A 12522-nucleotide genomic window follows, 5' to 3' on the forward strand; every position below is an offset into this window, starting at 1 on the left:
TCATTCGGAGATCTTGAAAATACGATTTGATATATCCTGAAATGATGAAATTCGAAAAAACGGAGTTGAAATTCGAATTCTATACGTTGAAATACCTTAAAGTGACGATAATTGGAAAATCGTTCGGAACTCGTAAAAATACGAATCGATATATCCTAAAATAGTGAAATTCAGAAAAACGGAACTGAAATTCGAATTCTATACGTTGAAATACCTTAAAGTGACGATAATCGAAAAATGGTTCAGAAATCTTGAAAATACGAATCGATATATCCTAAAATGGTGAAATTAGAAAAAACGGGACTGAAATTTGAATTCTATACGTTGAAATACCTTAAAGTGACGATACGCGGGAAATCATTCAAAAATCGTGAAAATACGAATCGATATATCCTAAAATGGTGAAATTAGAAAAAACGGAACTGAAATTCGAATTCTATACGCTGAAATACCTTAAAGTGACGATAATTGAAAAATCATTCGGAGATGTTGAAAATACGATTCGATATATCCTGAAATGGTGAAATTCGAAAAAACGGAGTTGAAATTCGAATTCTATACGTTGAAATACCTTAAAGTGACGATAATCGAAAAATCGATCGGAAATCTTCAAAATACGAATCGGTATATCCTGAAATTGTGAAATTCGAAAAAACGGAACTGAAATTCGAACTCTATCAGTTGAAATACCTATGAATGTCGCTAACCGAAAAATCATTTGAAAAATTGAAAAAACGAATCGATATATCCTATAAACAAAAAATCGAAATATTAAGTTGAAATTACGTCGTTACATCGTAAGTTGTGTCAAAAAGCACCAAAATTTGAAAACTCGAATTTAAAATTTGAAAAATACATATAGAAAAACCTAAAACAGAAAAAACGGATATAAAATTCGAAAACTACACGATCAGAAACCCTAGATAAGAAAACTCTCCATTTAACCCCTCGTGAAAATTCTTTAATTAAAAAGGTCCACTGTTACATGACAAATTTTCAAAAAAACCGCTATGTTGTAACGAATTTCATCCGGCTTCCCAACATTTTAAAAAACCCACTTTACCCCTCAACTAAGAATGCAAAATTTGCTGCCGTGGGAAAATTCGTCTTGCCGTGGGAACGGCGTTTCCCACGGCAGACTGCCGATTCATTTGGCAGCTATTTTCGGCCAAATTTTGGTCGTTTTGACCTCCGATTTTCACATACATCAAAGCTAGACGTTGTATAACATCAAACCCCTCAATTAATTCAATCAAAACAACCAAAATTCGAAACATTTTAAGCATTATTCACACCGTAAACCCTAAAATTTCAAACCCAAAATTCTCAATCAAATCTCAATTATTTCAGCAATAACTTGATCCAAACAAGATTACGAGAGATATACTAACCTTCTTTGCCATTTGCGGTTGCCGGGAAGCTTCAAAATCGACGGAAATGACCTTCGCCGTGGGATTGACGTGGGAGGTGGAAAGCTTTTGCAATTTTCGTGGAAATGCACAGTGAAAACGCTACTTGCCGTGGGAAGTTGCTGTGTTTATAAAGGGGGGCAGTTTCGTAATTGTGCTTTTCCCACGACAACCTGCGAAATTTCATAAAAACCCGACGTGGGCTATGGATTTCCCCAACACCCCAATGTTTTAAAAAAGCCAGTTCACCCCCCCAAAAACCTATTGTCCATTCAGCTGCCGTGGGAGAAATCGTTTGCCGTGGGAAACTTTGTTCCCACGGCAAGACAGCCGATCCATTCGGCAGCATTTTCGGCTAATTTTTTGTCGTTTTGACCCCCGATTTTCACATAAATCAAATCTACACATTGTATAACATAAAACCCCTCAATCAATTCAACGAAAACAACCAAAAATCGAAACATTTTAAGTATTGTTCAAACCGTAAACCCTAAAATTTCAAACCCAAAATTCTCAATCAAATCTCAAAAATATCAGCAATAACTTGATCCAAAGAAGATTACAGGAGATGTACTAACCTTATTTGCCATTTTCGGTTGCCGGAACGAAAGAAAATCGACGAAAATGACGTTCGCCGTGGGATTGCCGTGGGAGGTGGGAAGCTTTGGAATTTTCTCTCGGTTGTACAGTGAAAATTTGCTAACTTTATATATGGGGGCAGTTTCGTTATTTCACAAAACATGGGCATTTTTGCTTAAACCTAAATTTTTTGGATAATTTCGCTTTGACCCCTTTAATTTTGTCTATTTTTAATAATTTCCCTTCGCCGTATGATAGTGAACGACCAGTAAATGTCTTACCTTTTTTTTTTAAAACTTAAATAATAAAATTTTGCCATTTCAGCGAAACTCAGATTGGAAAATAGTCGTTTGACCTTTTCCTTAAAGTAAGATTTTTGGAAGCTGTAATATATAGTCTATTTATATATTCATCTATAGAGGAAGTGTCGTACCTTCTGATATTCATTTTCTCTTAGTAACGAGCTCTAATCTCAGCTCCAATGGCCAAAGTCCTCAAGTTCGCCACCGTTGTTGGTGATTCGGCGTCTTTAGCTCTTTCGTCAGCTAAATTCTCTTCTTCTTTGTTATCTTTAATAAATGCTCGTAACACTCGTCTTCTTCTGTCTCCATGTATTACTCTGAGACTGAGTCCGAGCTTCATCCCAATTCGCTGTCAACGTAGCCCACCAGAGTCAGAAGGTCAGGATCAAACTTTGAACTTTTTTTCTTTTTATTATTTAAAAGAGGCGAATAAAAATGATTAATATCACATTTACGAATTCTTAGAGAAATAATTAAGAGAACATATAATAATACTTTCAAAGGAAGACCCCTTGGCGACACTCTAAAGATTTTCAGAATGTTATCTTTATTGTTAAATATACCCAATTAATTGGTTGCTTTTCTATATGAAGAACCAAAAACCCTTTACCTGATTATATATATGTTTTGTACAATTGAAGGGAAAAAATGGAACATATATAATATATGAACATATACACATTAGAAACATATCGATTTTATCAGCATATTTACCCAAAATTAATTCAGTAAAAAATAATAAATTATTAGATTGTAGGTTTTCAAAATCAATGGCAATCGATATCATCTTGTTATATATATAGAGAAGTATGATTATTGTGATACACAGCTTGCTGGGGTTCTTCATAAGACTGAAATAAAATGTTTTGAATTACTTGAAGTTTCAGTAAATTTATTTCAAAATATTTATATATCGATCTCCAAGTATTGTCAACACTGGTGTATTAATACTATATATCTTCTTTACAGACAATAATTCGGCCACCCAAAGGGATCTGACAATCCCTAGTTGTGTGGTTGAAAGGCTTAAGAGACAACTAACCCAAAACAATGAGGAAATTCAAAAGCTTAAAGCATCTATTGATTCAGCATTGGAGCATCTGGATAAAATACCATCTACAACCAATTCATCCAGCCAAGAAGGATGTAAAGGCAGAAATACGGTGCATTTCTAAAAATTAAGGTGGATCTGATCGGACTGCTGGACTACCCTCAGCCATTGAATCTGGCTTGTTATAAATAAGCTGATGAACTAGATGTTATAACTACTAGGAATATTATATTGTTGTATGATATGATCGAAAGTGAGAACCATTCTGTGCAATGAAGTTTCGTTTTAAGTTTTTCAGATTTCATTAAAAAAGTATGTAATGTTTTAATCTGAAGTGTGTAATTAAAAATAAAAAAATCTGGGAACTCGTATTAGAGTCAAACACAGAATCAACTAGAATATTGACGTGGGTAAGATTAATCATAATTTAGTTTTAATAAAATCAAGTAATTAAATAATTTAATAATAATTTAAGGATGAGCTAAATATGATTAATAAGGATAAAAACCAATATATTTAGGTGGCATTAATATGAGTTTTAAGGTTTATTGGTCTTATGATGGGGGATTCAATAATCTATTATATACTAACTAGATTTTCTCTTTAAAACTCTAACACAACTTTACTCATAAAAAATTATTATTTAGGGAGGTTTCAAGAGATTGATCATTGTAATACATATAAATTTCAAGAGCTTTACATACTCAAATATATGACTCAAGCAAGTATTTCTATAAACTCTATGTTTAATTTAGTATTTTATAACCTACGCAAGATCCTATTAATTAGATTGATTTTATGTCTTGTTTCATGTAAATTTATATTATATGTAGAAACAAAGGGCTGTATATATAGGCAACAATTCAATAGACACTGAATTATTTTATTTAAAAAAAAAAAAATTCTTCTATATAAACTAATCTAAATTTTTTTCACTTCTAATTTTATTTACAAATCTGTCAATCTGTCAATTTCAATTCTTTCATTATATTCTTAATCTTATTTTCTCTCATTAACTCTTTTTCAAAAACCATTTGAATTTGCAAATAATAATAGTATGATATATATATTTTTTATTTATGTTTATAATTATACAGTATATAAATTAATTTGTTTATAATAAGTTATAAACTATAATATTTTTCATTATATAACCACAATATTCCTCTGTCACAAATGAGATATTATAAATAAAATATTTAAGGTACTATCTTCGATTTTAATAATTAAAAAATAATTTGTACTAAAAAATTTTAATTAAAATTTAAAACAATTGTATAAATAGGCCAGTTCAACCCTTATATATATAGGGTTGGCCTTAGGCCTTCAAAATTTTATAGGTCAGCTTGATGCAAAGACCTATTACATGTGCCTTGGGACTATTGGAAGGTTTTTGGAGGTAACTAATTGGTTTTAATAGTCTAGGACTGTTTTCCACTGGTGCCAGAATCAAAATAAAACACTGGTAGATTATCCACTTTTTTATGGTAGTATATAATTTCGTTCAAACTATAAAATTAAACTGAATTATTAAAAAATTATAATTTGATTTGGTTTAGATTAAAAATTTTTTGAACCACTTTTTTTAGTTTGGGTTACAGTTTGAACGATTTTTAAATCAAACTAAATTATAAATTATATTTTTTAAATAAATAAATAAATATATATATATATATATATATATATTGAAATTATATGTTTTTGTTTCAAGAAAAATTGCATGTGTTGTTGAGTTTAGGGATGGCAATAGGGAGGGGCGGGGAGGGGATCTCAATACCTATCCCCCGTCCCCGTAGGGGATATCAATCCTCGTCCCTGCTATGGGGATGAAAATGATTCCCCATCCTTTCCTCGTAAAGAAAAATCCTCTCCTCATCTTTGTAGGAAAACATCCCCTTCCCGTACCTGCAAAAAAAATCTCTTTTTTATACCTTCTAAACATAATATAAATATATTAAGTAACAAAATTAAGAAAAATTAAAATTACCCACTATTTCAAATATCACAAATATAATATATTAACTACTTTAATATACACAATAAAAATCTAAAAAAATTTGAAAAACATGATTAATTTAAAACTATAAAAATATATTAGTATTTTAAATAAATATATTAATATAAAGAGACAGAGATGGAGGTGGGGCGGGGAGAGAATACATGTACCTTCATCCTTGACCTGTCTCTAATTACGGAGATTTTTTTTTATCCTCATCCCCATTTCTTTCAACGTTTTTATTGAAGAATCTTCTCCTCATTAGGGTCGAAATCCCTAAAGTCGAGCTCAAATTGTCATCTTTAACTGAGTTTAGTTGTTTTTGGATTTTTTAATTGATTATTTCTTGTTCGGATTTTTTGGATTTTATTATATTAATCTGCGTATATTTTCTTTTTAACAAAATGAGTAATATTTTTTTTAAAACAAAAACTTTGGACTTCTATGTTTTGATTTCAAGAAAATGTGCACACGTGTTAATTTAATTGTTTCTTAGATTAATGTTAGGAGTTTTTTTATTAGTTATTAGACGTTTTATGTTATGATTATCATTTTCTGTTTTAAAATGATGATTTTGTTAATTTTGCTTATCAGTATGATAACAGTTTGAAATTCTATGTTTTGGTTTCAAGAAAATTTGTATGTAGTCTAATTAGTTGCCCAGTTTAGTTCTTTTACTTAGATTTTCTAATATATATATATATTGTTTAAAAAGTGAAATTTATCATAAAATTCTAAGTAAACCTTATAATATGTATTGTTTTTCACATGTATCGTATCATATAATACGTATTATATATTATATGATACTAATAACTATAGTTCAAACCGTAATTTAAATAAAATCAAATCGCATTTTTGTTGTTTGGTTTGGTTAAAAATCTAAAATAGTTTAGCTTGATTTAAAAAAATTTTAAATCATTTTTTTAATTTTACTTTAAAAAAGCTTTCAAATCTCACACAAATCAAACCATGCACACCCATACACTCCTTCATAACCCTTGAGAGTCTAGTTTCCAATAACGGAGGACTTAACTTGGAAGAATACACTTGCTAGTTGCTGCTCCATTATAAAAATCAAAGTGTTGAGCATTTCTCATTTGTCATGAAATAGACTAAATTATTTTTTCCACCCAAGGTTTTACCTAAAAATTTTTTGCACCTCTTGATGGGATAAATAACACTTTCTCACAAAAAATAAAACTCTTTTTAAGAAGAAAAATTAATAATGTAAGAGAAAAATAATAATTTCACTAACAATAATTTTTTAAAAGATTCTTTTGCAAACCAAACCTAAACATTTTAAACATTATAGTTTAGTCATTCAACAGACTTGAAAGATAACAAATAAAACCCTATAATTCTTTGGAAATCTAAATTGTTGGTGCCGCTCCATCACCTTTACCATGATCTCATTGTTGTCACAAGCTTTGATCCCTACCACACTTTTTTTTGTTACAATCTGTTTTATCATTGATGACTCCTTCACTAAGTGAAAGTTGTCATGAATGGTAGCACAAAATTGCAACAAAGAGAGAGTGGTGGGGTTGATAACATATGTAATAGAGAGAGGGAAAGATGATGTACTAAAAAAAAAAAAAATTTAACAAGAGGAAAAATAGTTATTAAATTTATTTCTTATTGTTAAAGAGTTTTGATAACAAAAATATTTTATTGTTGTTCGTTATTATAGCTTTCGCTATTATAAGTATTAATGATAAAAAAAAAAATCTCATTGTTAATATACATAACGAAAGATGTAAATCCTATCAATAAAAATAGTAATAACTTTGACTATTTTCGTCACTAAAACAAATGTTTTTTATTATTAAAAATAATAACAATAAATATTTCTGTTGTTATAATTATATTTACTAGTCATTAAACATACTATCAATAATGAATATTTTTGACATAATTACTATATTTACCAATCATTAAAATAGCAATAAAAGTTTCATCATCATTGGAAGTGAAAGATTGATTAAAAAAAAAATTTGATTCTCAACATATGATAATTAACATATAATAATTTCAATGATCTTAAAGTCTCCATAATCAAAATCTATAAATTTCCTATTATGATAATCTCTTTTTATAATCAAAATTAGAAAATTGTTACAAATAGCATAACAATCCATGTATTATGCCTGACCAATACTAAGTGTTTGATGCTTGACTTTATCTTCAAGTCCCTACAAATTGTGAATAAACAAATTCAAAGAAAACCAAACCACAAAAATTTCAATTTATTGGCTTATCTAAACTACTCACAGATAATATAAAAAGGTTGGATTACCAAAGGAGCAGAAAGGATCCATGCCTCAACAGAAGCTGACTTTTCACTAATTTTGGTACCAAACTCCTTTGCATGACGGTCTTGATCATAAGCAATTTGCTGAATTGTATGCTTAGTCACAAAACATTGCAAGGAATAATGTTATTTCAAAATCCAAGACCGGAACACTGTATTCCATATGATATCCAGAAAAAAGAATCTTGTTAAGAACTTGTGAAGTCCTAAAATTCCTTAATTTCAAAGAATGCAACCACAATTAGAGGCTTAACATCGTAAGGTAAATGTTAATATTCCAATGATTTCAGAGTACAGCAGATTTAGTCTTCAATTTAATACCATATCTTATCTGGTATAAATGCAACAGAGAATTTCTCAAACCTACAGGTTATAGGCATTCAGTTATATTTAATATAGTTGGAAGAAAGACAACCGAAAAGGTAAAGAAGTTTTTACAACTCTCTAGTGATTAAATTTTAGCTCAAAGATTCCAAAGCTTGCCTTACCTAGTAAAATTTTCATTTACGACACTTGTGTTCTACAAAAGGGGAATTTTATATTATCACAATACCTGCATAAGTCATTTTCCCGATCCTTAGGTCTTTGGCATGTAACTTTCAAGAGAGTCATAATTTGCCTCTCATTCAACCTTTTCATATATTGCTGTCCCTCAACAATCTCGCAAGTCTGGAAAATAAAAAAACACAGATAGCATGAAACAACTATGGAACATAATAAATAATTCAATTGCTACATGAAGATAGACTTTATTAAGGACTTCAGAAGCTTTTTATTAAGGAAGTAAAATGATGAGTTAGACAAATTAGCAGCAGGAGAAGCCATAATTTGAAAGAATATGTTAGTCTTGGGACACTTGTCCTCAATCTATAGGGTATTTTAAGATAATTTTATTAGAAAAGGGATGTGCCCAGTGACAATTGGTGTCAGAGTGCATAAGTAACGGGGACCTGAGCATCGGTGATGGCAGGTGGCGGTGCCACCCTCACTGAATCGTGTCAAAACTAGAGTCCTTGTTGGGAACTTCCTCTCAATCCTTAGGACGAGAGCCAAGATGTATTTGAATGCCTAGCATAGTTGGAACATGAGATGGGTGGGATTAGGCGCTCACTAGTGGAAGACATAGATGTCTTGCGACGGAAAAACTATGATTTTCACCTTGAACTGACTGTCCTAAGAAAGGCAATCAAGGGAATGGAGAAATGCCCAGATAGGGAAAACTGTGGTGTCAAAATACCGGAGCCTAAACTTTTCGATGGCATTCAGAATGCCAATGAGTTAGAAACTTTATTTGGCATATGGAACAATACTTTGAGGCAATCCATATCTCCGACGTGGAAAAGATATCCATAATGACTATGTACTTATCCAAGGATGTGAAGCTATAGCGGCGAATGCAACCTGTGAAGACGAATTAGCAGGATTTGTAAAGTGCCATGGCTGCAGCAAACGGTCTGCTAGATTTCAAGGTTGGACATGATCCTTTGGCTGGGATAAATAAAGGCAAGACCAAAGAATATAAGAACAACTAGAAAAAGGGGAAAAACAAGAAGGCACAAGGGAGCAACGAAGGTAAGAGCAAACCAAAGGCTGACTAGAAGGCCGCTTCTATGACCGGGGAGTCATCAAAGAGTATGCAAGGGTGCTTCATATGCAATGGGCCTTATCACGCTCAAGACTGCCCTTGAAAGGAAAAGCTCAATGCATTACTTCTTGAGGAGTCTTATGTCTATGCCTCTTCCGAGGTCGCTATGCTAGTAAACCCTTTGCAACTTATCAATCACCAAAAAACCGAAGGCTGACAAGACAAATGCAATAAGAAGAAAACTCTTTTTGCTTTTTCCATATACATCCAACACCACTGATATTGCCTCCATGACAAGGAAAAACACAGAGAAACCACCAACCAACCCTATGATTCAGATTCAGAGATTAAGGCTACATATAACATATAAAGCAATAAAACTATAATTAAGAGCATCTTTCTCAATTAATTAATCAAAGAAATTACTAAAATTTCTCATAATCTATGTAGCACCGAAACGGAAACACGAAAGCATCAAAACGTGGAAGCAAAAATGCACAAACGCATTTCTCAAAAATGTAGGAAACGGAAACATGGGGAAGCACATAAATATTAAGAATATAGGGGTTTTTATAAATATTTATTTTTTATAAAATTATTACATATAATAGGCGCACTTGCATCAATCAAAGAGCCAATTTACCACATCCTCAATCATCCTAATTTTACAAGGCAAAATTACATAGCATTCAATATAGAACTCTAAATATCCAGTTTTTCAACACTCAATGCTACAGACGACACCACAGATGATCCTACAGTTAACTATGAACATAAATGAAAACTAATGTTAGATTATCAACAAGCAACGCAGCATTGCTAAGTTCATCTTTGCTTTTGCCAATAACTCACAGCTAAACCAACAGCTTCACTCCCAGAGTCTTGCCATTCAAACACCCAAAAACACTCTCATTATAAAAAATTAAAAAAAAAAAAAAAAAAACCTCAATGCCTGAATTTTTTTAAAGTATTCGCACATCATCTTTGATCATTGCACAAGAATTTTAGTCTTGAGACGTCAAATCGAAGATTGAAGAAGAATATGAAGATTGTATGATAACTTACCAGAATCGTAGTTGATACGGCGCGCTGGTGAGTAAGAATTAATTTTCTTGCAAATTTTAATTTTCTTCATAATGACTTGAAAGATTTCCTCTACAAGTCGGGACTCGGGCCTATCAATAATTAAAAAAGTGAGTATTAGGTAGATCACAAAGACAACATAATTCTTATATATATATATATATTTTCCAATAGACACGAAAACATTCCCTAATAAATTTTATTTTCAACGTTATTGACCAAAAGTAATTACAAAATTATATTTGATAGGTCATATCTTTAACAATACAATAAACAGCCTCAAGTATTCCTGACCCCAATGATTAAGTAGAACGAATAGTCTTCAATTTAATAAATTTGCTTCTAAAATATTGATCTGCTTGCAGTGGAACTTGTTCATAAAATCTTCAAAAGTTGAATATAATAATATACATATATATATATATATATATATATAACTCGACAAAAACAAAATAAGCATCAAGTGAAAGTATTATGTAAGAAGTTAACACAAGTTTCACCTAATATCAAAGCCAGAAATATTTGCTGCTTCTCTCAAACCATCTCTCCATCTCACTAATATATCTCTGACTTCTCCTTACGAAGTTCTTCAAGCTTAGCAAATTCATACCCAAACCTCCCAGTCAGATTCCTTATATCTACTCGATCTACCTGATAGTAAACTGGTATTACCATCTGGCTGCACAAACGTCGGCATTCAAGAATCTTTGCAAGCTCTTTTCAGGTAACCATCTAGAAGAAGCGTAGTTATCCGACAAAACGGCAACTGATATCTTTATTTCTTTAATAGCACGCAGAAGAGATGGCGAAATTTCTCCTCCACAAACAAGTTCGTCATCGATGAAAGTCCTAATCTTCTTGCGACATAAAGCTGCAATGAGATGACTAATAAAATTTTCGCTGATATCTCCACCCCTAATACTAAGGTAAACATCATGCTTAAATTGAGTCGTTAAAGAAGAAGAAGCCATCAAGTTTGATGATGAGAGATTCTACAGATAATCGACTGACACATATGGGAAGAAGAAGAGGAAGCGGAAGCGAGAGAAAAGTAGGCTTTAGCTTTGACCCTTCGGGATAAAATATATAAACACCTTCTAGTAACTTTCCCTGGATTTTCTGGTCATCTCATCAAACGAAAGTCTAGACACGGCGGTGGGTAGTGTCAAGCCGGGCCGGTTTTGGCGCAACGTCCTAAGCCTCCAAGTCATGCAGTAGCGGGTCTTCATGTCAGGCTGACAGACAAAAATTATTAGGCCTGTGACATAATAACATATATAGAGTCATATTGCGTCAGAGCCTTAACAAATCGATCAACGAGTGTTTACTAGGCCAATTCGTTAATTTTAATAAAAATAATTTCTTTATTAGATAATTTTTTAAATTATATTTTCTATTTAAAAAAACATATTAAAAAATTGAATTAGGATTAGAAAAAAAATAAATTTATTTATAATAAATGAATTGAGTGCTCGTAACTAATTTTACTAATGTGAGATTTAAAACTTTAGTTTGATTGAAATTTATATTTTGTTTAACATTTATTTATAGTGAATGAAAGGAGTAGATAATTATATTCTTTTAGACATGGGATATTTTTATACTTATATTTTTACACTTTATACTTTTACAAAAGTGTTTTTTATCTAAATAAATACAATCACTTCATTTATTCACTATAAATAAAAGTTTAATATCATATTCTAATTTAATTTAAATTTTAGTTATCTCACATATGTAATATTGATCCATGGAGGTCAATTCATTTTTTCAAATATAAAATTTTTATTTATAATTATTATTTTATTTATTTATTTATTTTAATATTTTGGACACTCTACCATCCCGTGCCGTGCCTCAGACCAACCTAATCCCTTCGACACTCCTGGGCGACACCTTCCTAGCCTGGGTTCCTGCTGTTTCTTCGCATGTTTTATTGTAAGTTACCCGTTGACGGCTCGACACCCTTCAAGTTTTTTAAAATTACAAATAATCCTATTATTACATAAAAAGGCATAATTAATACCATAATATACGGATTATCATTTTAAGGTTCATTTGTTTCAAAAATATACACATAAAGACTCAATTAAATTTCAAAAGTCAAGTTCTGATCTTATATTCAAATTCTAGAATTAAACTTTTATGCATTACTAGTCTCATATTTTATTACTAAAAAACTTAAGTAGAAGAAACCTCACAT

General features: G+C 31.2%; 1 protein-coding gene and 1 long non-coding RNA gene across 3 annotated transcripts; one reads left to right on the plus strand and one right to left on the minus strand.

Moving 5' to 3' along the window:
- Positions 1–2379: 2379 nt before the first annotated feature.
- LOC123230104 lies at positions 2380–3703 on the plus strand. The gene is made up of 2 exons (XM_044656224.1): positions 2380–2668; positions 3260–3703. The coding sequence occupies exons 1-2, from the start codon at positions 2470–2472 to the stop codon at positions 3463–3465; spliced, it is 405 nt and encodes a 134-aa protein (XP_044512159.1). The 5' UTR covers positions 2380–2469; the 3' UTR covers positions 3466–3703.
- A 3683-nt stretch (positions 3704–7386) lies between these two features.
- LOC123230139 lies at positions 7387–10397 on the minus strand. 2 transcript variants are annotated; one of them, XR_006505017.1, is made up of 3 exons: positions 10302–10397; positions 7637–8320; positions 7387–7532 (listed from the first exon to the last, which is right to left on the minus strand). It is a non-coding gene; the product is annotated as an uncharacterized LOC123230139 (long non-coding RNA). The 2 variants fall into 2 exon arrangements; XR_006505018.1 differs by lacking the exon at positions 10302–10397 and having other exon boundaries at positions 7637–8467.
- Positions 10398–12522: the final 2125 nt, after the last annotated feature.

The sequence above is a fragment of the Mangifera indica genome, chromosome 11 (assembly GCF_011075055.1).
Source record: "Mangifera indica cultivar Alphonso chromosome 11, CATAS_Mindica_2.1, whole genome shotgun sequence".
In the NCBI taxonomy this organism is placed as follows: Eukaryota; Viridiplantae; Streptophyta; class Magnoliopsida; order Sapindales; family Anacardiaceae; genus Mangifera; species Mangifera indica.

Bases quoted from the DNA above. Each gene is read 5' to 3' on its own strand.
- LOC123230104 (XM_044656224.1), top strand. From the start codon at position 2,470: ATGGCCAAAGTCCTCAAGTTCGCCACCGTTGTTGGTGATTCGGCGTCT. The intron at 2,669-3,259 runs GTCAGGATCAAA...TCTTCTTTACAG, and splicing joins TAGCCCACCAGAGTCAGAAG to ACAATAATTCGGCCACCCAA.